The sequence below is a fragment of the Saccopteryx leptura genome, chromosome 6 (genome assembly GCF_036850995.1).
Source record: "Saccopteryx leptura isolate mSacLep1 chromosome 6, mSacLep1_pri_phased_curated, whole genome shotgun sequence".
Classification (NCBI taxonomy): Eukaryota; Metazoa; Chordata; class Mammalia; order Chiroptera; family Emballonuridae; genus Saccopteryx; species Saccopteryx leptura.
This window is the reverse complement of record NC_089508.1, coordinates 14747432-14773662: the sequence shown is the minus strand read 5'-3', so window position 1 is coordinate 14773662 and position 26231 is coordinate 14747432. Positions and strand designations below refer to the sequence as shown.

Here is a 26231-nt window from a genome sequence, read left to right as displayed (position 1 = left end):
ACTAAAAGGGTAAGTCTTGAAAAAAATAATAATGACCATTTTTAATGCATGAGCTACATGATAGGAACTCTTAGGTGTTTTATATGTGTACTAAATTCTTGATCGCAAAACAACATGCCACTAAGTTTTACACTTAAAATGGTAAAATTTATATTTTATCACAATAAAAATTAGTTGAAGAGAAAAATCTCAGCATATCTTATTGTAAACACTTGTCCCAGAAAGAGGAGTCAGCATCAACAGAAACTCAGAAGCACGAGAATACGATGTTCCACAAAAGGAAAAGAGTGTACACGCATTGAAGAGAGAGACTGAGGCAGAAAGAAACAGGCTGGAGGGTGGGCACTACAGGCTGTTAATTAAGGATTGTGAACTTCACCCTAAGGACAGCACAGAGTGTTTATCATACTTCAGAAAGAGGAGGAATGAAAACAAATGGGTTTTAAAAGGCATCGCTATAGCTGTAGAGTGAAAAAGGTTTTGAGGGCAGTAAATCAGGAGGTAGGGAGATCAGCTGAGATGCTATTTCACCAACCCATTCAGGAGACAGCAGAAGCCTGCCCCAAAGTACAGTTGTGAGCATACAAGAAAGTAGATTAATGTGAGAGCAGTTTAGGAAGGAGATTCTCCAGAACTCTGTGGTTACCTAGACAAGGGGGTGGGGCAAAGGCAGAAATGCAGTCATGGTTTCTAGACTGGGCAAGTGGGCAGATGGTCCTACCAATCTCTAATCCAGAGAAGAAAGAGTTCATAAATTTATCTTTGCGAACACACAGGTAGATCTGCAGCAAATTTTTAATAGGTGTATAAAATTCAATTGAATGTACTGTATCTATAATTCAACATTAGATATTAATTGCTTTAACAAATTTTCAAACTTTTCTAATGATACAAAACAGAGGAAGTAGGATTTTTTTCAAAGCATAAAACTGCAAACAAAATTATTCACCCATTTCTGAAGCCTCAATGTCCCCCCACCCCTCCTCCTCAGAGGCAGAGGATCATTACTAAAAAATCAATACTACCATGGAATGAAAGTCAGGACCCAAATTCACAGTTCAAATGTTAGCCATTAATCTAGTACACATTCTTACCCCCCAAACAAGGTTACTGAGTTAACTTAATTTTTTGACAAAGCCATTTTTATAAATGTTTTTATATTTAGTGAAACTAATATCTGAAATATATATTAATAATAAAGGAGATGGGTAAGACCATAAGTATTATTATATATTCTGTCTCACTTAGAAAATTACTATCTGTTTCTGTTTCTTCCCTAATACCATACCTTACTCTAAGTACAGTGAATGAGCCATCCTTCATTCCAAGGGCAAGATGGATTCCATCTACATTGATAGCTGCACAACGAATTGGTTCTTCCATATTACACCTTGCTATTAATGCATGGTCTACTAGGCTCCATATCCTGTAACATTTAATTAAAATAAAAGAATAGTTAACTAGTGCATGCTTAAAAATGACTCATTTTAAGATAAATCTAGATTTAAAAATCTTTTTTCCATTGATTTGAGGGATGTGGAGGGAAGGAAGAAAGAGAGAGAGAGAAGCAGCAACTCATTGTTTCATTTATTGTTCCATTTTAGTTGTGCACTCATTGGCTGCTTCTTGTACGTGCTCTGACCAGGGACTGATCCCATGACCTCAGTGCACCAGGAGGACACTATGACCAGTGAGACACCAGGACAAGGCTGATACATCTAGATTTTTAACTGTATGCTTTGTGGCAAGGAATTCTTATCTACGAAAACAGAAATACTGTTCATGCTTAAAATGACAAGGGTTGATAGGCTCTTTTATTTTTAAAACCATGTAATAACATTAATTTTTTCCTATCATTCATTTTAGGTAAATGATGTCTACCATGACCAAAGGGGAGATCTAGCTAGAGTATATTATGTGTACAGTCCTTCAAATCAAGACTATGCAAATTCAGAGTCTGTTTCAGACTCTAATATTAAAAGTCTACAACAAAAAGGTAAAAAAGAAAATACCCATTGTTTGAAAATTAAGAAATACCAAAGACAAAACCCTTATAAAAATTAGTTAATATTTTGAAGTAAGCTGAACGAACTTGTTTTATATCAAAACTTGTAGGATATAGCTGAAATAGTACTTAGGGGGAACCTGGCTGGAAGTAATTACGATGAAATGGGGAGAAAAGATGGCAGCAAGGTGGAAAAATATCTCAGCTCGTGTCACTGACCAGTGGATCTCAAACTTTAGTGCACATCACAGCCATCTGGAAGGCTTGTTAAACCACAAGCTGATGGATTTCTGATAGTAGGTCCTGGATACAGCATGAGAATTTGCACTGCCTGCAAGTTCCCTGGCAATGCTGCTGCTGCTGCTGGTACGAGTGTTCTTTAAACATATGAAACCATACTCAATACAAGAAAAAGGCTCATTTTTCAAAGCACACCAAGGCACTTTTCACCACTGGGAGTAATAATTAATGTTGGCAAGAGTGTGGGAAAACACACTCGCATGCATTGCTCATAGGTATATAAATTGTCGCCTCTGTGCAAGGCATTATTGATCAAAATTTTAAGTGCATATATTTTCAACACTGCTAGGAATTTATCATATAGATATTCATATTTGCACATGTAGAAGAAGACATAGGTATAAGGACACTCACTGAAAGTATAACAGCACAAAACCGGAGGAACGTAAGTGCCCATCAATAATGAGTTAGTCGAATAAATTACAGTGTATCTACACAGTGAAATACTATAGGATGTTAAAAAGGTGGAGATACATTTTGATATGGAAAAAATGCCAATTTATGTTTTCAATAGGAAAAACCAAACCATACAAACAGTTCATTAATTAAGCTCATTTGTTATACCACAAGTTGATAAAATTTAAATCTAAGTACTTTTTTTTTTAAGTTTTCTTATGTTGATCTAAGGACAAACTCCAGCCTATGCAATTATTTCACAACCTGCTTACCTGACTGAACGGTCATCACTTCCGGTCACGGCCAGAGGCTTCGTGGGGTGGGTGGCGAGCGCCCAGAGTTCACCTTCACAATGCCCTTGCATAATCAGGAAAGGTTTCTTTCTTTCATGCACCACAATTTCAAAAATTTCACTGTCCTGTGTTCCGACTAGAATGTGGTCACCTCGCCAACAAACACTCCTCACAGACAAACCTAGTCAAAAGCGAATTGTATTTAAGAGCCGTGCTCTAATAAAAAGAAACCTGCAAGTCAATAATCCACACATCTTTTTCAATTCTTTGCATTATTTTCTACGTGGATTGATACTTCTCTCTTTCTGTAGACCTAATTTCTATCTGGCCGTCAGGATGCAGACTCTTCCTCCTTATTAGACAACTTCGGTCATAGACAGACCACTTCGCTCAGCCCAAACCTGGTACGTGCTCAGAAACTCCCTTTATAGAATTGTACTGCTTTTCTCTTAGAATAATCTGACTTTTCACGTGTCTATCTCTCCTTTCTTCAATCTGCTCATAAAATCTTTAAGAGAGACTTCCACTTTTTCTATATATGCCACAATCCCTTTCATAACCTTGGGAGAGTTTGTGTTTCTCTCAGGTTTATTATCTATACAAAGTGACACATGTAGAGGTGCTGTGTACAAAGGTACACACTTTATTTTCAACAGTTTATTTGCTGAAGTTACATTTAGCATTCTGATAGTAAAATATTTTCAAGAGCCAAGGCTGCCAGGTAATCTAGCCCGTCTCTCTGTACGTTCCATTATAACAGCCATCAGACATTTGAAAGAATCTGCTAGAACAGTAAACCCAGACTACCTCTAGGCAAAATTTCTCTTCAGTAGAAGAATTTCAATTGAATGTTTACAGTGTAAAGGGACCAATGTAAGTCTCATTTCTATTTATAAAACATACACTTATGTTTACTGAAATAAACAGACAAACCTTGGTCTGGTTAGACTTCTAGTAATGAGATAGATACTTGTTTTGTTGTTACCTTTGTATCCCTGGTCGGTTTCCCTGAGATCAATCACAGTAATTGGTTTAAAAGTTAAATCCCAAAGACGAACACAGCCATCTCTGCCACCAGTAGCAAAGCCTTCTTCACAAGCATTCATGCTGAAAATTCCTGCCTAGAAGAGGAAATAATTTAGCACATACTTTAAAAAAGAAAATCTTCTATATGAAGGAAGAAGCCCACTTTAAAAGATTCTCATGTGAGGTAAGAATAAACAAATACATCAGCAAACACCAAGGAAAATCTAGAAATAAGTCTGTGTATATACAGGAGCTCAGTATATGACCACGGAGGTATTTAATGTTATGGGCATAACATAAAGGAAAATAAAGTCAAACCTTATAGCATATAAGAAATGAACTATAGGTAGGCATAAAGTTCTAAATGTAAAATAGGAAATAACTATGTTAGAAAAGAGTCAGAAGAACACTTATGTAACTTTGGGCTGTAAGAGACCTTTTTATGCATGGCAGGTAAATCCACAAACGAGAAAGGAAAATTTAAAATTTATCATAGAAGAAAAGCTATCATAAGCAAAAATAAACTGACTGGGGAAACATCTACAAAGTATATGACTGTCAAGAGGTTAACATACCTATTAAAAAATGAATAAGAAAATTCAACAAAAAAGAGCAAAGTATATGAAAAGCCAATTAACAGAAAAGGAAATTCAAGTAGTTGATAAATATATGAAATTTCACAAAAAGGGAAAAAAATTAAAATAAAAGTTACTATTATTTACCTGGTAGACAAGCAAAAGTTTACAATAGCAGACACACCCTGTGCCGATGAGTCTGAGAGGAGGAAAGGCTGTTTTCACATACTAATGGTGAACTTGTGAGCTGCCATAGCCTTTATGGAAAAGAACCTGGTAATTCTGGTCTTGAGGCATTTTGCTTAATGCAAGTTCTGTGTAAATGAGTCTTTAATATATTTAATATGATTAATATATACCTCATAGTGGTTCATGTTAACATATTCATTTACTTTTCTACTTGAGCTCTTACTGCTAACAAGGCAGTAGCTCTGTGCTCTCTAGCTCCCTTCACAATTTTTTTTTGGGGTATTTTTCCAAAGTTAGAAGCGGGGAGGCAGTCAGAGACTCCTGCATGCGCCCGACTGGGATCCACCCAGCATGCCCACCAGGGGGTGATGCTCTGCCCATCTAGGGCATTGCTCTGTTGCTGCCAGAGCCATTCTAGCCCGAGGCGGAGGCCACAGAGCCATCCTCAGTGCCCGGGCCAACTTTGCTCCAATGGAGCCTCGGCTGCGGGAGGGGAAGAGAGAGATCGAGAAGAAGGGGGAAGGGTGGAGAAGCAGATGGGTGCTTCTCCTGTGTGCCCTGGTGGGAATCAAACCTGGGACTTCCAAACGCCAGGCCAACGCTCTACTGCTGAGCCAACTGGCCAAGGCCGGTCTAGCTCCCCTCACTATGTGAGAAACCCAACTGCTCAAAAGCCCAAATCAAAATATGCTACAAGCCCTGGCCGGTTGGCTCAGTGGTAGAGCGTCGGCCTGGCATGCAGGAGTCCTGGGTTTGATTCCTGGCTAGGGCACACAGGAGAAGCGCCCATCTGCTTCTCCACCCCTCCCCCTCTCCTTCCTCTCTGTCTCTCTCTTCCCCTCCCGCAGCCGAGGCTCCATTGGAGCAAAGTTGGCCCGGTCACTGAGGATGGCTCCATGGCCTCTGCCTCAGGCGCTAGAATGGCTCTGGTCGCAACAGAGCAACGCTCCAAATGGGCAGAGCATCGCCCCCTGGTGGGTATGCCGGATAGATCTGGGTCAGGCGCATGCGGGAGTCTGTCTGACTGCCTCCTCGTTTCCAATTTCAGAAAAATACAAAAAAAAATACACTACAAGGTTTTTGTTGTTGTTGTCTGTGTGTGTGACAGATACAGAGAGACAGAGGGAGGGGCAAACAGACAGGAAAGGACAAAGATGAGAAACATCAATTCTTTGTTGTGGCACCTTAGTTGCTTATTGATTGCTTCTCATATGTGCCTTGATGAGGGGGGGCTACAGGACGAGTGACCCCTTGCTCAAGCCAGCAACCTTGGGCTCAAGCCAGTGACCTTGGGTTTTAATCCAGCGACCTCTGAGCTCAAGCCAGAGACCATGGGGTCATATCTATGACCCCACACCCAAGCCAGCAACCTTGTACTCAAGCTGGTTAGCCCATGCTCAAGCCAGATGAGCCCATGAGCCTGCGACCTCGGGGTTCTGAACCTAGGTACTCTGCATCCCAGTCTGATGCTCTATCCACTGTGCCACTGCCTGGTCAGACAACACCACAAGGTTTTAACAACAAGTTTTTTTTTCCTGATTTGATCATTTGTTTATATGACAATCTCATGAAGCACAAAAATTAAATTCCTTTGCCACTCACTTAATGATCTAATTATACTAAATTTAAAAAATTATATTTTTCCCCAAATTTCCCTCTGGTAAATTAGCCACAAGAGCACTAGCTTTATTCTAATGTGGTTAATCAAGAATATTTTTCAGTTGAATTTAACAAGCTTTTTCAACACCATTCTGAGAAAGACACTATACCAAGGAAATGGTCTGAACAAGATACTAATTATACTAATTTAATAAATATTCATGTGTCTAATTGCAAGTTTCCTCATCAAAATCTTGAAAATAGACAAATTGATTCAGCTATAGCATTTTCCAAGTAACCAAAATGATCAGAAAGTCTGTTATGTTATGAAATCTTTTACTCTAAGACAAGAAGATAAGCAGTTAACATCTAAAACTGTTTGAAGTATTTAAACATACTTACAGTATGGGCTCCTTGTATTGTCCGTGTAAGATTGACTCCCTTCCAAACATAGATGTCCCCGTTGAGCGCACCAGAATACGTTAACTCGTCCCTCGCACAGGCCAGGCACAGGATTGTCTGAAGGTCCCCAGTCTTTCCAAACACCCCTCGTTTTGGGGTCAGAGCATTTCCACATAAACTCCAGAACTAAAAGGAACATAGTATAATCAAATTACAAAAGAATGCTTATGAAGTAAAGTAAAACATTCCTAATACCTCTATGCTATATTACAGCAGCGGACTAGAAAGTACCTAAGAAATTCCATGATGATACCCTAGCATTCAAGGTTCCCCTCCTCACCCTAGTCTTGTCAACAGCTAGTGACATTGTAGCAGATAAGTTACTGGTTTCAATCCTTATTTGTAAGAATAAGGGTGGGGGTGGGGTGAATTATATTACTCTCAAAATAGGCTAGCTTCCTTAGGTTTCTGGGGGGGGAAATCTACATGAAACAGGGTGAAACGTTAGAAATGGGTTAGCATTGAATACGAAGGTAAGACACAATATATAGCCATAGGAAAAAGGACCAAACCTAATGTTCAATCTCCGATAGGGACAGCAAGGATGGGGAAAAAGACAAAGATGAGAATGTGCTTTCACTGATATTTTCAAAGTTGAGCAATTCCTTTACTTGCAAAGCTTAAGAGATACACATTTGGAATGACAGGTTCATTTCTGGGAAAACATTGGGAAATCAAACATAAATCTTCATGACCAGGGTGTTTGTTCTTTTATGTGGATTCAGGTAAATTGTAATAGTTTGCAGAGTGAACTAAAAAAAGGGGGGGCAGGTCAGGGCGGGGATATATATATTAAACAGCTATCCATAAAGAAATTAGAACTTGAGAATAAATTCAACTGTATAATAAGTAAATTACTACTTAAAATAATATAGCTCGTTAATACCTGTATTGCATACTTAAAAATCTTACCTGATCTTCAAGATCTTATTTCAAGACCTAAAGATATTAGTTTAAAACATGAAGCCTCAAAGAACTAAAAATTATGATGCTGACCCACTCAAATAACTAATGGATGTTTTAATCAAAGAAACTTTATTATTTTTAAATTTGAAAGTTCCACAATTTTGTGCATAAGGATAGCTGGTTTTCCTCCTTTCAGCAAGTTCCACTTTCAATCTATTATCTTCTTTCAGATTAATGATTCTCAATTTTGGCTCCATCTTAGAATCACCTGGGAGAAGTTATAAAATGTGGTCTGCCTGGCTCCCCACTGAGATAAACTGAGACAGAACCTCTGGAGAGCAAAGCCCAGGTATCAGCGAGAGTTAAGAGCCACTGTTCTAGAATCCAGATCAGTGCTGTGCAACGCAACTCTGTGACGATGAAAACGTGTGTGTATTAATCACGAGATACATGTGGCTTCTGAGCACACTGCCAGCATGACTGAAGAAATGAATATTACATTTTACTTAATTAAAAAAACTTACTTATTGATCCTAGAGGGAGAGAGGAAGGGAGAGAAGGAGGGAAAGGAGGGAGAGAGGGAGGGAGAGAGGAAGGGAGAGAGGGAGGGAAAAATGGAGGGAGAGAGGAAGGGAAAAAGGGAGGGACAGTGAGAGGGAGAGAGGAAGGGACAGAGGTAGGGAGAAAAGAAGGGAGAGAGGAAGAGAGAGAGGGAGGGAGAGAGGGAGGGAGAGAGGCAGAGAGAGGGGGAGGGAGAGAGAAAGAGAGAGAGAGGGAGAGAGGGAGGGAGAGAGGCAGAGAGAAGGGAGGGAGAGAGGAAGGGAGAGAGGGAGGGAAAAAGGGAGGGACAGAGAGAGGGAGAGAAGAAGGGAGGTAGGGAGAGAAGAAGGAAGAGAGGGAGGGAGAGAGGAAGAGAAAGAGGGAGGGAGAGAGGCAGGGAGAGAAAGAGGGAGAGAGGAAAAGAGAGAGGAAGAGAGAGGGGGAGGGAGAGAGGCAGAGAGAGAGGGAGGGAGAGAGGCAGAGAGAGAGGGAGGGAGAGATGCAGAGAGAGAGGGAGGGAGAGAGGGAAAGAGAGGAAGGGAGAGAGGGAGAGACATTGATCTGTACATTCCACTTACTTGGTTGCCTCTTGTATGTGCCCTGGCCAGGATCAAACCTGCAACTCTAGTATATTGGGACAACATTCTAACCAACTGAGCTACGTGGCTCAGTTAAATTACATTAATTACTTTTAATTACTTTAATTTTTTTTTTTTTCTGAAGCTGGAAACGGGGAGAGACAGTCAGACAGACTCCCACATGCGCCCGACCAGGATCCACCTGGCACGCCTACCAAGGGGCGACGCTCTGCCCACCAGGGGGCGACGCTCTGCCCCTCCGGGGCATCGCTCTGTTGCGATCAGAGCCACTCTAGCACCTGGGGCAGAGGCCAAGGAGCCATCCCCAGCGCCCGGGCCATCTTTGCTCCAATGGAGCCTCACTGCAGGAGGGGAAGAGAGAGACAGAGAGAAAGGAGAGGGGGAGGGGTGGAGAAGCAGATGGGCGCTTCTCCTGTGTGCCCTGGCCGGGAATCGAACCCAGGACTTCTGCATGCCAGGCCGACGCTCTACCACTGAGCCAACCGGCCAGGGCCTAATTACTTTAATTTAAATAGTTCCATGTGGGTACTTGCTCCTGCACTGGCCACTGCCAATCTAGATCATCTCTGGGACTTAGTTCCTCACATGTATTTGCCTGCAGAGAGCTGCCATGTATGCACTGCCTCTACCAAGGGTAGAGAAATACACTCACAGTAAAAAATATAGTTTTGGTTTAATTGAGATGTTTTTTAAAACCTGAAAATGGAAGGAAATTTCAGCTTTATTTACAATATAAAAAAGCAGGAAGGGCCTGACCTGTGGTGGCGCAGTGGATAATGTGTCGACCTGGAAATGCTGAGGTCGCTGGTTCGAAACCCTGGGCTTGCCTGGTCAAGGCACATATGGGAGTTGATGCTTCCAGCTCCTCCCCCCTTCTCTCTCTCTGTCTCTCTCTCTCTCCCTCTCTCTCTCCTCTCTAAAAATGAATAAAGAAAAAAAGAAAAAAAACAAAAACAAAAAAGGAAAAAAAAAACTTAAGAAAAAAAAAGCAGGAAGGTCTCTTTATTTATTAATTGGCCAACAATGTATTAAGAACTTAATATATATCAGGTACTGTGTCAAACATCATCTTGTTCATCAAAAAAGATGAACAAGTCCTGGCCGGTTGGCTCAGTGGTAGAGCACCGGCCTGGCGTGCAGGAGTCCCGGGTTCGATTCCCGGCCAGGGCACACAGGAGAAGCGCCCATCTGCTTCTCCACCCCTCCCCCTCTCCTTCCTCTCTGTCTCTCTCTTCCCCTCCCGCAGCCAAGGCTCCATCGGAGCAAAGTTGGCTCTGTGGCCTCTGCCTCAGGCGCTAGAATGGCTCTGGTGGCGGCACAGCGACGCCCCAGATGGGTAGAGCATCGCCCCCTGGTGGGCATGCCGGGTGGATCCCGGTCGGGCGCATGCGGGAGTCTGTCTGACTGCCTCCCCGTTTCCAACCTTTAGGGGGGAAAAAAAAAAGATGAACAAGACAAAAATTTCTTCTACCTTCATAGTGCTATTACCACATACTTTAAACCTAGCACAGAGCCTTTTGCTACTAAATTTTACTGAAAAAATAAAGATTTAGAACTATCCACTGTCAAATCAGTACCAGAATATGAAAACCAGATTTGCAGCAGCAGCTGAAGACGCTTTGGAGAAGATGTGGACGGAAGTGAGAGCATCAAAAGAATGTGCACGAAACCCTCCCTACAAGGAATGAACTGCTACAGGCACTGCCTGTCATATTCTGGGGGAAAGCAACTATTTCCAATTTGCATCAAGGATTTAAAAGTAATTACAAACATTAAGAGTGAGTATCACCACTGACTCCCGGGCTTCAAACTCTGAACTACAATTATAAAACAAAACTCAGAGCTTCTATATGCAAAGTACACAGTGGCTGTCAAAGGCAAAGGTCAAATAAGAGAGCAGCCAGAGAAGAACAGATTCGGCTCTCAGAAAGCTGACCACGCGCCAGGCGCTGCGGCACACACACTGCCTTACTGAATCATCACCGCTGGGAGGGTGGTTACAGCAGCCACAGTTTCAAGATGTGAAAAAAAAAGCTCAAAGAGGTTAAATGACGCCTCAGGTCAAACAGCGGGTAGGTGGCAAGGCCAAACCCACCCAGATGCTTCCACCACACAGTCTCTCTGCGAACGACAAGTCAGTCTACTTGGTTTCCTGTTCTCGTGTTTTACTTTCTAAGTGAAACACAAAGAAGCAAGATGAACACAGTAAAATCGACTTCATTAGACTATCAATTTCTTATGGAAAGTGTTTTATTAATTCTCTCTTCATACCTATGTCCCTCCCTTAGCTTCCTCACACCCCTGTAACTGCACAATAAATATGTCAGACTGAACATAAAAACATTAAAAATGTTGACATTTAAAAATAAGCACTGTCAAAATCCAAAAACTACCATATAGTGTGAGGTATACTCAGTGGCAAAGAACATGTAAACATGACAATTGTAAAGCAAGCCCCTTCTAGTACCTTGATATGTTTCACACCACAGCTGACAAGTTTATTTGGCTGGTACAAATCCCAAGAAATATCAAATATCTGTAAATAAATAGGACTCATGGTTAAAATACTTATCTTCAGAAACATTTAAGAATGCTATCCAAATAACCAAATATCCCCCAAACCCTACCTTTCAAAAATTAATATTCCTCAACAAATAATCAGAATCCTACACTTCAAAATCTTATGAGAAATAAATTCATAAATGGTAAGGAACAAAATAATGAACTAAGAAATATGAACTATGAACTTATGAAGCAACTAATGAAATGAAAATTAACAACTTTATTTTTAACTTTAAAAAAGTAGGTTCATAAATAATAAGAATGGGTCGATGCAACTAGGGCGTCAGGCAGGACCCTGCAAAACTGTACAACAGAAAAATCTGAGTGGAACGTACACTTAACACATATAGCTAGGAATAGAGGACTTTTCTATAGCCTTCCATCATGCAGACCTACTTACATAAAGAATCCAAACATTTATTTCCCAGTAAAAATTGTTTTTTCTTTCTTTATTGTTTGCAGGTTAAACAAAATTAACTTATACTTAAAGTTTGGAGATGCCCAGGCTTTGTTCTTTTCTAAGATTCCATAAATTCTAAATCCTACAAACCGTTTTTGTTACAAAAGCAAACAAGAAAGAAAATCCAGATGAAATAAAATATGCATTAGAAACATGTACTTTAATGATAAATAAAATGAAAACTAGTGTTAAAAAATAATTTCATAGTTGAAAAGAATTCTGCTCTCTGGTAATCCTCACCATGTTTCTTTGCCAACTACCAGCAGAACTGTGCAAAATGCTCACCACCTCTAAAAATGCACAAAGCAATGTGCTTCAGAGATGACGAAGGAATAACACATCTCACAAAATACTCATCATTAATATTCAACAACTCATCATAATACGGATTATATGGAAAACATACTGAGGCAACTTTAAAATGCCAACCATACAAATACTTATAGAAGATCCAATGACAGTATCATTTTCCATACTAATCAGTCCATTTACTAAATCCAAAATGCCAGTGTGTGAAATGCTTTCTTCTACGTCAATATACACGACTGTTCAATAAAATGTACTTAACACTTTAATAATCTAAACTGCGTTTGTGTGTGTGTAACAAGACCCTTTGGGAATTTGCTAAAAATTAAGTTTATTTTCCAAAACACAAATTCACACATATATTGTTTTGCAACTTTTATAGATTCCCCCAAAATAGATTCAATGACCACACTTCCTGTACTGGTTTAGGTTAGGATTTTACTATACACAAAACAACTCAGGCATTTTAAAAGAGTTTATAATAAAATTATGATGTATGTTTATAAAAGTAGTAAAATAGTTAATAAAAAAACTACAATATATTCTTTATATTAATTTTAAACAACATGGGATAAATATATTTTTAACAAGTTTCAAAAATAAAAGTATTAGGTCTCTAAAAAATTTAATTCTAATACATAATTTTAAATTCACACACAAAATATCTTTCTCACCAAAACTATGATATATATGTTACAAATAAGTGGTAAACCAAGCTAAATAGACCCTAAACATAAATCATTCAATTTTTAAATTGAGGTTTTAATAACATAAAATTCATCATCTTTGCTGAAGCAACCAGGTTAAAAGTCTTGTGTTAACGCTATTGAGTCTATAAAACAAATGCATTCTAATTACAATTGAACTTTAATCCCCTGGTGCCCTCTGGCCTCTTCCCCCAACACCGTTAGAGAGCCCACAGGGGATACTTACTCTATCCGTGTGGCCAGGAGCCGTAGATAACATTTTCCCCCTCTTCCAGTCCCAAACGCAAACTGCATTTTTTGAATCGAGTCCAACTGAGACCAAGCGCTAAATTACGTCCAAGAAGTCCAGAGGGAATAAAACAGGCAAATAAAAAAGGAACCAAATTATAAATGGCAAACAAATTCTACTCATGGGTATTATAAACATCAAACTTACACAGTTATATTTGTAGACTTCATAAAGAAAGGCTGGATATAGTTCATCTTGTTAATATCTGTACATTGTGTACTTCTTCACATTAAGAAACAGAAGACCGACTTCCATGTTTAACAGTAGGATAAACAAAAAACCTGAAACATCTTTCCCGTCAAAAACTAAAAAACCTAGATTAAATGTAAAAACATCTTTTAAACACACTGCTGAGCTGTCAAAAATTAAGAAATCTGAGAAAAAAAAAACCAAGCAGTTTCCTATGGGAATCTTGAATAGTAAGAGGGCCTACGTCTAATTCCCTCAAAAAGTATCAGCTAAATCGTGGCAAACCTGCTTTTGTTCTGCTGCCTAAACGGGAACAAGCAATAAAGTTTAGGGCATGCTCACAGTGAGATCTGAACCACACACCTCTAACCAAAGTACTCAACTCCTCGGAGTAAGGCGAAAGACCAGACGATCCTTCTTAAGGAAGACTGGCAGTGCATGAAGGGGAGAAAACCCACTCTGGAAAATCTGAAGCCACAGCAGCCTTCGTGTGGCTGTGAGGCCTCAGTCCACGGGGTCTTGGATCCCTCAAGTAGATGTTCATTCAGAGTGGGCCTAAGGATTGTAGAACCTTCAAGCACCTTCAACAGTGTTGCACAGGCAGATGGAAATCCTATGTGGAGGATTACCTTCCACCCTTCAAAGAATTCCTAAAGGCAGCCAATCAATAAAAACAAAATATAAACTAAACAAACAACCGCCTCCCAATAACCACAGGAAATAAGGGACCTGCATGAGAATCAGAAAGTCATGACAAAAAGTAAAATCTGTCCTGCAAAACAAAAGACATTGGAATTATCTGATTATATAAAATAAGTTTAAGACCAAAATATCTTCATATGAGCAAAGAATCAGAGACTATAAAAAGTATCCAAGCAGATTTGAAGAAGCAAAGAGAAGTTCTATCCATGAACAAACAAATGAAATTGTCCTGGATGGGTGGCTCAGTGGACCCAGTGTTGACCTGGCACGCCGGCCAGAGGTCCCAGGTCTGACGCCTGGACAAGGCAGAGAAGAGAAGCAATCAATGAGTACACGACTAAATGGAACAACTAAGTGAAGCAGCAAGTTGATGCTTCTCTCTCTCAAATCCATGGAAAAATTAATTTAAAAAATTAAAAAGTAATAAATGAAATTAGTAACTCAGTAGAAGAGTCCCACAAGCAGTTAGAGGAGGTGAAGAGGCAGAGCTGCAACGAGAAGACAGTGAGATGGAAAGTGGCAGAGAGGTTAAGAAGCATGAAGGTGAACTTCTGGCCACGAGTGAGTATCAGGGTCTGAACTTGCCCCCGGCCATAAACAACTGTGAAACGCTACAATAGCTGAAACAAATGTTAATTCTCATTGATCCGGTGAGGTACTTGTATTATCTCCACTGAATCGGCAAGGAAACTAAGGTACAGCAGGCCAACCACTGTCCGGAGGCATGCAGTTAGGGAGAGATGGAGCTGGCATTCAGATCCAGGCACGCCCGCTGCCAGAATCTGTGCTCTAAACCGGAGACGGTAAACCTTCGGTAACAGGCCAGAGAGTGAACAGTTTAGCTTTGTGGGCCAGGTGGGCTCAGTGACAACTAACTACTCAGCTCTGCGTGGCAGTGTGAGAGCAGCGTGTAAAAGAACGGGCGTGGCTGTGCCCCAGTAAACTTCATTTACAAACACCGGGCTGCAAGCAGGTTCTGGCCTGGGAGCTGCGGTTTGCAACCCCTCGACAAATCACACTAATACAAAGCCCCAAGGGACAAGAGGACATGATCCGCTTCTCCTAAGAACCTTTACTATTTGGAAACTGGTGGCACCAGCAAATGCCTAGCTAAAACAAAGATATCTACCTCTTGCTACAACAAATTGTGTAGAGCAGTGGTTTTCTACCGCCAGTCAGCTGACTGGTGCTGGTCCGCCAGAAATTTCATGCCGGTGGGCGCAGGAGTTAACCACCATGACGTTGTATGAAGGTTATAGACCCACTGGTGGTTGCGAAACACTGGTGTAGAGATTAGAATTTCACAAGACAACTGTAAAGTGAGTAATGGAGGGGCTCTGTCCTTTCTCCCATGGCCTCTTCGCTCTGGCTCGGCTCATCATACACACAGTGAACCACAAATGGCCACAGCTCTAAAACTCCACATGTCTCCACAGAGCCTCAGAGCGCCTGGCTCTGTACAGGCAGTGACAACGTAGTCCTGGGAGCACTTTCTCTAACATCCACCTTCCTAAGCGTAAGAGAGGCAACGACAGAAAATAAAAGGTAGAAATAACCAAGCAGATACCACCTCCTCTCCTAGCTGTTCATCATTTTTTACTTTATCATTTGTTCCCACATTTAATCCAGCGTATGTAGGTGAGGAAGCAAATAAAGTTTTCCAGTAAAAGCAGTGCTTGAACCATATCTTGCAAGGCAAAGTAAGACACAGCAGGGTAGAAAGGTAAGAAAAAGTGCATTCCTAGCCAGAGGACACCAAGATTAGACATATCATGGTGCTTTCAGGAAAGAGCCACTGAGTCCGCGTGAGGGAGGGGAGAATGCGAGCTGGGAAGTGGCAGGAGACAGAGCCAGAGAGGTAGCCCAGCGGCTTCAGGAGAAAGAGCTTTTTAAAAAAATGTTAATAGGCCGAGGCAGATTTAACGGGGGGCACACAGGCACGTGCCCTGGGCCCCAACTTCTGAAGGACCCTGCAAAACCCCAACTTTACACGTTTTTCTAAAGTAAGGGGCCCAATATTTTCTTCTGTGTCCAGGGCCTCAACCGACCTTAATCTGCCTCTGTTAACAGAGTTGGGATAAAGAGAGAAGTTTTAAGTGTGTCAAGTACCGCATAGCCACATGACACTCAAGGAGAGTATCTGGAGTGGAGAGAGACACTGGGGCCACCCTTAACTGAAATGGGGGTTGAAGTCAGGGAGCGAGATAATCACCTACAAGAATAAGTAAAGTGAAAACAAAAGAAGGCCTGCAGACTGCTCAAGAACACTGACATTTAAGAAGCAGACAGAAGGAAAGGCTCCTTTAAAAATAACTAGGAAGTAACTGTCAGAAAGGAAAAAAGAAAACCAGATTTAAAAAGTCTCTATCCAACTCCCCGAATTCCTTCCTGATCCTGTTCCCAAGCAAAATCTTGCTTGTGCCTACGAAATAACTGGAAGTTATTTAGTAAAAGTTCTAGCACACTAAACAATCAAATAAGAATAATATTCTAATAGCCACAACTAGGTAGTGTTGTGTTCCTGTAATTGTGAAATCTTCCTGTGATGGTGAAACATATTCAAACAGTGGGCAATTAAACTAAAAAGATTCTAGTGTGGTGATCCTTGTGATCTCAGTGTTCATTATTATATAAGAACTAACTGTTACAATGTTCCACAGTAAAAAACATTAATTTGCAAACGAAGCAGAACTTAATGAGCAAATATTGGTCAAATCATACAGAATGTCATTATAAGTTAGGATCTGGAACAGCAATAGAAAAAAATTAAAAAATAATGCAATAGGCACTCGAGATATGTCTAGATATCAAGAGATTACTGAAAGGCTCTTGGAACAAAACCATTGAACTCCTCTAATATTTTTGTAAAAATGACCCTCTTCATAACCATGTGCCAAAGGTCAAAGGTAAACAAAAGCATTTTTATTTTGTTCCAGCAGATAATTGACATATTAGGTTAAAAATGTGAACACTTTATTCTTGGTTCATTCTACAAATTAGCAGAGTTGTAACTATAACTTAGATTTTGTTAAATACGGGATATGTGCTTTTATTATTTTAAATTATGGTTATATTTTCGACATTAAGTAACAAATTATCCTTCCTCTTACTCCTCCCCATTTACTATAAAATGTTAGTCCCTGTTTTATGTGAATGTATATACATAGCCTTTTTAGGCCTTAATTATTCTCAGTAAGGCAGACTTCCAGTGGTAGTTAGCATTGATAGTCAATCCAGTCAGAACCTCACTGGGGAAAGAACATTCAGCATTACCAACAACAAGGAAACTCATTCACTGGATAAACCTTACTGGTCATTCATAGTTTCAATTACAGTAGAAAATGTAAAAATTACACAGTATTTCCTAGCTGGTATCTCATAAATAGTTTAAAGATATTGGAAAGATAGTTCTAAAATATATCTCACTAAAGCATTTTCTCATCAACATAATTTCAGAGATACTCTTCTTAACCTTCCATCTTCAGTTGCTAGCCGTTTCTAATCATTTCAACTGTACGTAAGATGGATCGATTCCTTTTGAAATAGAAATAGTTCCACGTTTGGGAGGCAGTCGAGCACTGCAGTCAAAAACATGAGGTTTGGAGTGTGACTGCCCTGGGTTCCGCTCTGGTTCCATTTACTAGCTGTGTAACCTGGGGCAAGTTACTTAACCTTTCTAAGTCTCAGTTTCTTTAACTGTAAAATAAGATAATAATAGTATCTATTTCATAAGGTTGTGAGGATTAAAGGAGATCATGTAGGCTTAGCATAATGCCTTACACTTAGTATGTGCTCAATTAACTTTAGCTATTGTGTTTTTTATAAACTTAAATTTTTAAGTAACATGTTCTCATGAAAATCTGTGATAATAAAGTACATGTATCTAAGACTTTTCTGATGAGTTGCTTAAAATAAGTGAAATGAGGGCTTTCAACTAAGAAAAGCTATGCACATCATTTCTCCTTGTACATACAAGAGAACTTTCTCAACAATGCAATATATTACACATTTAGAAAATACAATTTTAAAATTAAGAAGAAATCACCCATATTTAAAGTATACAGTCACATAGTTATAACATCTTGGATTTCATAACACCTTTAGTAAATGATTTTTTAAAATAATTTTTTTGTAGATTTGTTTCATAAAATATAATCACCTATAAAGTAGGTAAAGAGTATGATTCTCTTCTTTAAAAATAAAATCTGATATGAGGACATGAGGGACTTGAAAAATAATAGCAAAAATGGCACATACATTAAGGTTCTTTAATTGCCAATCACTGCTACACCTAGAAGCACATTTCTCCCCAAATGAGAGGTCCCAGTTAAGTGTTCACAGATCTCTTACCAGACTCCTTTCAGAAAGACATATGTAGCTACGCTACTGGAAGGCGCCATTCCTCAGTTATAAATAAAGCATCTACTGGCTATTATTTCAAGGGAAGAGAACACAATGTAATCTGTTCCTGTTAAATCTAGACCTATGAATTAGTTTTACAAATTGAAAAGCAGATAACTAAAATTTTTCTTAAAGTTAAAATGCTTTTTAAAGTCTAATTGTAACATAAAAATGTTTAAAGACTATGAATTAAACACACCTGCAGAATCCAACTTCTTACCACTTCTTAAAGATCTTTTAGGTATAACAACGTCCATGAAAGTACCACAAAAGAAGCTTTTGTTTTACTTAATTTTCAAAAAATCATGGACTAGAAGTAAATAATAGTTTAGAACTGATTAGTAAAGTAAGTAGAATAATAATTATGTCCTTTGTTTTGAACTTTGATTTTCTATAAAAATAGGTCATACAGGAACTGCCTCATTATCTTCAATAAAAATGTAATTTCAATAGAAATCTTTAAAATAATTAAAAATTAAAATGTATACAACTCTACTTAACAAAATTTAATTTTCCTAAAATGTCTTCCATCTGTCTTATCAATTTACATAACCTGGAAGAGTTAGTTATATGTAAAATTTTCTAAAACAGGTCAAATTCCATTGAATCAGAATGCCTTTGGCTTTCATGGTAGTAATTAATTCAATTGAGAATTCTCAATAAAATTTAAAAACCCTCTTATTGTTTTATGTTTCTCTTATATATATATACCAACCACTCACCTCACCTCTACCCTTGAACACTTTTCATCAATTGCTTTCTGATTTGATATTTATAGATTTATAATAATCTTTTTTAGTACACATTTTTAAAAGTTTTAAAAAAATGATCACATACCTGTCCATCTAAGTCGAATGCTAAGCAAGCCACACCATGTGTGTGAACATCCTTAAGAATTGATATGGTCTGTACAGTGTATGAATCCCAAACACAGATATAAGGCTCTTTTCCAACTTGTCCTGTCGCTACCAATATTCGCTCAGGATGCAATGCAAGGCTGCAAAAAAATAATAGGCTTAAAATTGCTTATAGAGCTTTTATAGTGTTTGGTATATATAACATATGCCAACATGACAATTAGACTTTATCCATTTAAAATAATTTGGATTTTATAAAATAACTTCTATAAAAATATATGCTGAGTTATTGCTTCAATAGTATGTGATAAACAGTTCATGACAGACTTTTAATCCTTGTAATACGATAGTGTGTAAACTCCCCCCCCCCAAAAAAAAGAAATCTCACAACCACGGACTGAACCACAGCAACAAATAGTAGCAAACATACAATGTTCCATTTCTTCATTTGGTGTTCCTCTATTTTAAGCCCTCTTTCCCATTTTACTCTTTTATTAGATAAAATTAGACCAGATCTTAGTGTCCAAAAATAGTATTTAGTACCACTCCTACAATAACTGACATTGAAGTATAAGTCACAGTTTAAAAAACAGAAAAGTCATAGTCATAGGAAATAATCTAGGAGCGTTTAAAACAAGACAAAGACCTAACAGTGGTATTGGTTATATGCGTCAGCAGAAGGCAGGAAATAAATATAAGTTTCCCCTTGATAAATTTTTCTACAATTAGATATAGATTCACCTTTGAAAAAAAAAAATCACTCCTGGCATCAGGGTGGATGATATACTGAAATAGGGGAAAGATAGAAGGTATTAAAAGAGAATCAACGGATTGGACACCGGGAGCAAGGGAAAGGAGGTGCTGTACAGTGGCCCTGAGTCTGGTTTGGGCATCTGGATAACTTGGGGTAGTATCCAACAATTCAGGGCAGACTGGGTGAGTAGCAAGAGGGAAGATAAGTGGGAATGAAAGCCTGGTTCAACATATTAAAATCAACCAAAACATCGTATTAGTAGAATAAAGAACAACAAAACCCCACACATTTGTCTCAACAGATGTAGAAAAAGCTTTTGACAAAAATCCAACCCCTTTAATGATAAAAGTACACAACAAACTAGGAGTTTTAGAGAGAGAACTTTTGCATTCTAACACAACCCACTGCTATAACATATCTAATAATGAAAGCCTGGAAGCTCTCCCTTTAAGTACAAGACCACGACAAGGATGCTAGCCCTTGCCATCTCCATTCCCCAGACTAGGTCTTCTAGCCGGAACAATTAGGCCAACAAAGGAAAAGGAAAAGGGAAGGGGAAGGGGAAGGGGAAGGGGAAGGGGAAGGGGAAGGGGGAGGGGAAGGGGAAGGGGAAAGGAAAGGAAAGGAAAAAAGGAAGAAAGGAAGGAGGGAAGGAGGAAGGGAGAGAGGGATGGAAGGAGGGGAGGGGAGGGGAGAGAAGGTAAAGGAGGGGAGGAAGAAAAGAAAATAGGAAAGAAGGATGGGAAGAAAGGAAAGAAAGAAAGAAAGAAAGAAAGAAAGAAAGAAAGAAAGAAAGAAAGAAAGAAAGAAAGAAAGAAAGAAAGAAAGAAAGAAAGAAGAGAAAAGAAAGAGGAAGGAAGAAAAGGAGAGAAGTAAAATCATCTCTACTTATAGATGACATGATCTTGTGTATAGAAAATCCTAAGGAATTCACAAATAACAACTTCTCCAGGAAATCCCAGGTCCTTTTATGGAAGAACGGTGTTTAGAGAACAAGATCTGGGCAGGGGAAGTACTCATTGTTACTGAACTGTTATTGCTTCTAGGCTGTCTCTGAGAACAGAGCAAGAAATATATGTATGATACTAACCCCATGGATACACACACACTTGTTTTCTGTATCTATCTATATAAAAACTGAGTTCATATTGATACTATGATTCTAATCCAAAACAAGTTCCTTTAAGACTTCTCCCTTTTCTTATTTGTCACTTCTCCCCCCAAGAGTGAAAAATTGGACTCTCAAAATCTAAAGACTATTCACTTAATTTCAGTATCTACAAAGACAGTTCAGAATTGTTAGTTCTGAGAGAAACAATTTTACTAATACGATCAAAGCATTATCTATGGTTATTTTTGTATTTATCCTTACAGTACCCAGTCAAGATACTGTTTTCAGTTTCTTAGGTTCAACTGCTCCCTGCAAAGTTCAGCAGTGGAGGGGAGAGAGCTTGTGAAACTGTAATTGGAATTGGAATTGTATAACCCAATTTGAGTGAAATTTTACATTTGCTGAGGTACAGTTGTGGTTCATTTTTCCCCCATATGGATATTCAGTTATTTTTATATTTTTTCTATTTACTTCAGTTCTTTTACAGTTTTGATATGCTCTAAGACTTAGAGTCTAAGTAACTGAGGCTAGGGTTTTGCAGAGAAATTTCACTGTTGTAGGATTTTGTGTTGTTTGGGAGAGAGATTTTGGAGGTAACTTAAGGCATATTTGCCAAGGTCTTCAGTTACTGGAAGTCTGAAAAGTTTTAATTTTAATTAGGTTCAGTTTATAACTTTCCTTTTGATAAATCATGCTTTTTTTTTTTTTTTTTTGTATTTTTCTGAAGCTGGAAACGGGGAGAGACAGACAGACTCCCGCATGCGCCCGACCGGGATCCACCCGGCTCTGCCCACCAGGGGGCAATGCTCTGCCCCTCCAGGGCGTTGCTCTGTTGCAACCAGAGCCACTCCAGCGCCTGGGGCAGAAGCCAAGGAGCCATCCCCAGCGCCCGGGCCATCTTTGCTCCAATGGAGCCTCGTTACGGGAGGGGAAGAGAGAGACAGAGAGGAAGGATAGGGAGAGGGGTGGAGAAGCAGATGGGCACTTCTCCTGTGTGCCCTGGCCGGGAATCGAACCCGGGACTTCTGCACGCCAGGCCGAAGCTCTGCCACTGAGCCAACTGGCCAGGGCCAAGTCATGCTTTTTATGTCCTATTTCCTAGACATTTTCTAGAAATTTTACAGTGTTAGCTTTCACAGTTAGGATGTATAACCCAATTTGAGTGAAATTTTACATTTGTTGAGGTACAGTTGTGGTTCATTTTTCCCCCATATGGATATTCAGTTATTTTTATCATCATTTGTTGAAAAAATATCTTTTGAGCATATTTTATATGCTCACAGGAATCATCAGAAGAATCGTAAATATGTAGCATTGAGAAGAAAGAAGGAAAGAGGGGGGCCGCAGAGAGGGAGGGAAGAAGGGAGGCAGGGAGGAAGTAAGGAAGAAAGAGGGAAAGAAAGAAGGACAGAGGAAGGAAAGAAGGAAGGTACTCACCTCCTCCTCTCACAACCACATCAAAACTACAACTAAACTAAAGAACAACCATCATTCAGAAATCCAGCGGAACGGAAGTCCTCCAGCTAGGGAACTGAAGCAGCCACACTGAGCGGGTGGGAGGGCAGAGACACAGCGGGCTGGGTCCACACCCAGGGAGCGGGTGGGAGGGCAGAGACACAGCAGGCTGGGTCCACACCCGGGGAGCGGGTGGGAGGGCAGAGACACAGCAGGCTGGGTCCACACCCGGGGAGCGGGTGGGAGGGCAGAGACACAGCAGGCTGGGTCCACACCCGGGGAGCGGGTGGGAGGGCAGAGACACAGCAGGCTGGGTCCACACCCGGGGGGGGCAGATAAAGATCAGGCGAGATATCTGGCTCTGGAGGTCCCCGCTGAAGAGCGAAGGGTCTCAACCCCAGACCAGGTGCCCCAGCCCAGGGTTCCAGTGTCGGGAAGAGAAGTCCCCTTAACTTCTGGATGTAAAAACCAGCAGGGATTGAGGCAGAGAGAGATGGAGGCTGTTGGAGTCCCAGGCAGTTCCCTTTAAAGGGCCCATAAACAGACTTACTTGAACTCACTTGCTCTGAGTTCCAGGACTGGGTCAGTAGCGCAAAAGGCACCAAGGACATACAGGGAGGAACTGAATTGACCAGCATCAGTTCAAGAGGTGGGGGCAGCTTTATCCCAGACAGAAGTGCCAGCAGAGGCCATGGTTCCTTTGATGATCCCTCCCACCACAGAACCAGCAGAGCACCATATCCGAGACCCCATCAACCTGGCGCACACTGTCTGCCCTGCCCTGGTGATTCCCTGAGGCCCAGCCCCACCCAACTTTGGGGCCCACCAAAGCTGTTTCCAGTGGCTTTTCCATACAAATGGCCTGTCTTGGCTTATGCTTCAGATTTTCCCAGCGATGTGCCAATAGCAATTGAGGCTCAACTATAAGAGGAGGGTGTACACAGTCCAAAGGCAGTAGGGGGTACACCTCAAGTGCCCAGCGTGGGTGATCGGGGAGGCTGTGCCACTGGACCCTAAAGCACACCTGCTACATTAGGCCACTCGACCAAGCCTGGAAGACAGAGCAGCTCTACCTGACACATAGAAACAAACCTGGGAGGGAGCCAAAATAAGAAGACAAAGAAGTAAGTCCCAAATGAAAGAACACAACAAAGTTCCAGAAAAAGAACTAAACAAAGTGGAGATAAGCTGTCTGCTAGATACAGAGTTCAAAATACTGGTGATAAGGACATCCGGAAAACTTAGTGAGAACCTCAACAGTATAACGTTTCAGAACTGACCAGTCAAATGAAGGATACACTAACTGAAATGAATAATTAACAGTGAATCAACAGTAGTGTAGATGAAGCTGAGAATCAAATCAGTGATTTGGAATATAAGGAAGTAAAAAATACCCAATCAGGCCCTAGCCGGTTGGCTCAGTGGTAGAGCGTCGGCCTGGCGTGCAGGAGTCCCGGGTTCGATTCCCAGCCAGGACACACAGGAGAAACACCCATCTGCTTCTCCACCCCTCCCTCTCTCCTTCCTCTCTGTCTCTCTCTTCCCCTCCTGCAGCCAAGGCTCCACTGGAGCAAAGTTTGCCCGGGCGCTGAGGATGGCTCTGTGGCCCTCTGCCTCAGGCACTAGAATGGCTCTGGTTGCAGCAGAGCGGCGCCCTGGATGGGCAGAGAATCGCCCCCTGGTGGACATGCCAGGTGGATTCCAGTCAGGCTCATGCGGGAGTCTGTCTGACTGCCTCCCCGTTTCCAACTTCAGAAAAAAAAAAAATTAAATTAAAAAAAATTTAAAAATACCCAATCAGAACAGCAAAGAGAAGGAAAGAATAAAAAATATGAGGCTAGTGGGGAATGTGCTCAGAAAACTTCAAGTGTACCGACATTCTCATCATGTGGGTGCTGGAAGAAGAGAGCAAGAAATTGAAAACTTGTTTAAAAAAAGAATGACGGCCCTGGCCGGTTGGCTCAGCGGTAGAGCGCCGGCCTAGCGTGCGGAGGACCCGGGTTCGATTCCCGGCCAGGGCACACAGGAGAAGCGCCCATTTGCTTCTCCACCCCTCCGCCGCGCTTTCCCTCTCTGTCTCTCTCTTCCCCTCCCACAGCCGAGGCTCCATTGGAGCAAAGATGGCCCGGGCGCTGGGGATGGCTCTGTGGCCTCTGCCCAGGCGCTAGAGTGGCTCTGGTTGCAACATGGCGACGCCCAGGATGGGCAGAGCATCGCCCCCTGGTGGGCAGAGCGTCGCCCCTGGTGGGCGTGCCGGGTGGATCCCGGTCGGGCGCATGCGGGAGTCTGTCTGACTGTCTCTCCCTGTTTCCAGCTTCAGAAAAATGAAAAAAAAAAAAAGAATGACGGAAAACTTCCCTAACTTGGTGAAAGATATGGACACACAAGGCAGCACAAAGAGTTCCAAACAAGATGTACCTAAGGAGGCCCAGACCAAGACACAAAGTAATTAGAATGCAAAAAGGTAAAGACAAAGAGAGAATCCTAAAGGCTGCAAGAGAAAAGCAGTTAGTTAGCTACAAGGGAGCTCCCATAAGACTGTCAGCTGATTTCTCAGCAGAAACTCTGTGGGCCAGAAGAGAGTGGCAAGAAATATTGTACTTAAAGTGATGAAAAGCAACGACCTGCAACCAAGATTACTCTACCCAGCAAAGCTATAATTTAGAATTAAAGGACAAATAAAGAGCTCCCCAGACCAAAAAAAGCTAAAGGAATTCATTACTACTAAACCAGTATTATGAGAAATGTTAAAGGGTCTTCTTGAAAAAGGAGAGGAAAAAAGATAAGAAATATGAATAAAATGGTAATAAATTCTATCAACAATTGAGTCTAAAAATAAACAAAATAAAGGAACAAGCAGAACAGAAACAGACTCATAGACACAGAATATTCTGATGGCCGCCAGACGGAAGGGGGGTTTAGAGGGATGGGTGAAGAGGTGAAGGGACTAAGAAGCACACATTGGTAGTAACAGAATGGTCATGGGATGTGAAGTACAGCCTAGGAATATAGTCAATAATATTCCAGTAACTGTGTATGGTGTCAGATGGGTATGAAATTCATCAGGGTGATCATTTAGTAAGTTATATAATGTCTAATCCCTGGGGTGTACACCTGAAACTGATATAATAGTGTATGCCAACTGTATTTGAAAAATTAAAAATGATTTAAAATATATCAAAATAAATAAAAAATATTGATATATGGGAAGGGAAGAATTTCTGGGGCAAATAAAAAAGGGCAGGATATTGTCCACAGGTGGAAGGGGTAACGCGATAGGAGCTGAATGTACTGCGCATGGTGGGCAGAACCCGAAAGCTCTCCTCTGATAGCACAGTTTTCTTTTCATTCTTTCTCACTTATTAATCCATTATGATTTAATAGCTGTGGAGCAGTAGATACTCCTCCCCAGCTCAGCTTTCCATCCCATTACATCTTTTATTACAGGTCTCATGGTGGTGTTCTAAAGTAATGAAAAACACCACACAGTACAGCTAAGTACAGAATGCACCAACCTAGAGTCTTGCCACGATATTCTGGCAGGTGAA

At 40.7% G+C, this 26231-nt stretch overlaps 1 protein-coding gene across 9 annotated transcripts in view; it reads right to left on the bottom strand.

Moving 5' to 3' along the window:
• The window catches only part of EML5 (EMAP like 5), a 140550-nt gene that overhangs the window by 98154 nt on the left and 16165 nt on the right, over positions 1-26231 (bottom strand). For all 9 annotated transcript variants that reach the window (XR_010751982.1, XR_010751983.1, XR_010751984.1 and 6 more), the window contains exons 2-8: positions 19344-19503; positions 13152-13250; positions 11358-11426; positions 6786-6971; positions 3980-4115; positions 2974-3175; positions 1289-1426 (exon numbers count right to left, since the gene is read on the bottom strand). Coding sequence is in view for 6 of the 9 variants with exons in the window: in XM_066387935.1 (XP_066244032.1) it covers positions 1289-1426; positions 2974-3175; positions 3980-4115; positions 6786-6971; positions 11358-11426; positions 13152-13250; positions 19344-19503 (990 nt within the window). In the remaining 3 variants the exon portion in view is untranslated. The remainder of the gene's footprint in view (positions 1-1288; positions 1427-2973; positions 3176-3979; positions 4116-6785; positions 6972-11357; positions 11427-13151; positions 13251-19343; positions 19504-26231) is intronic.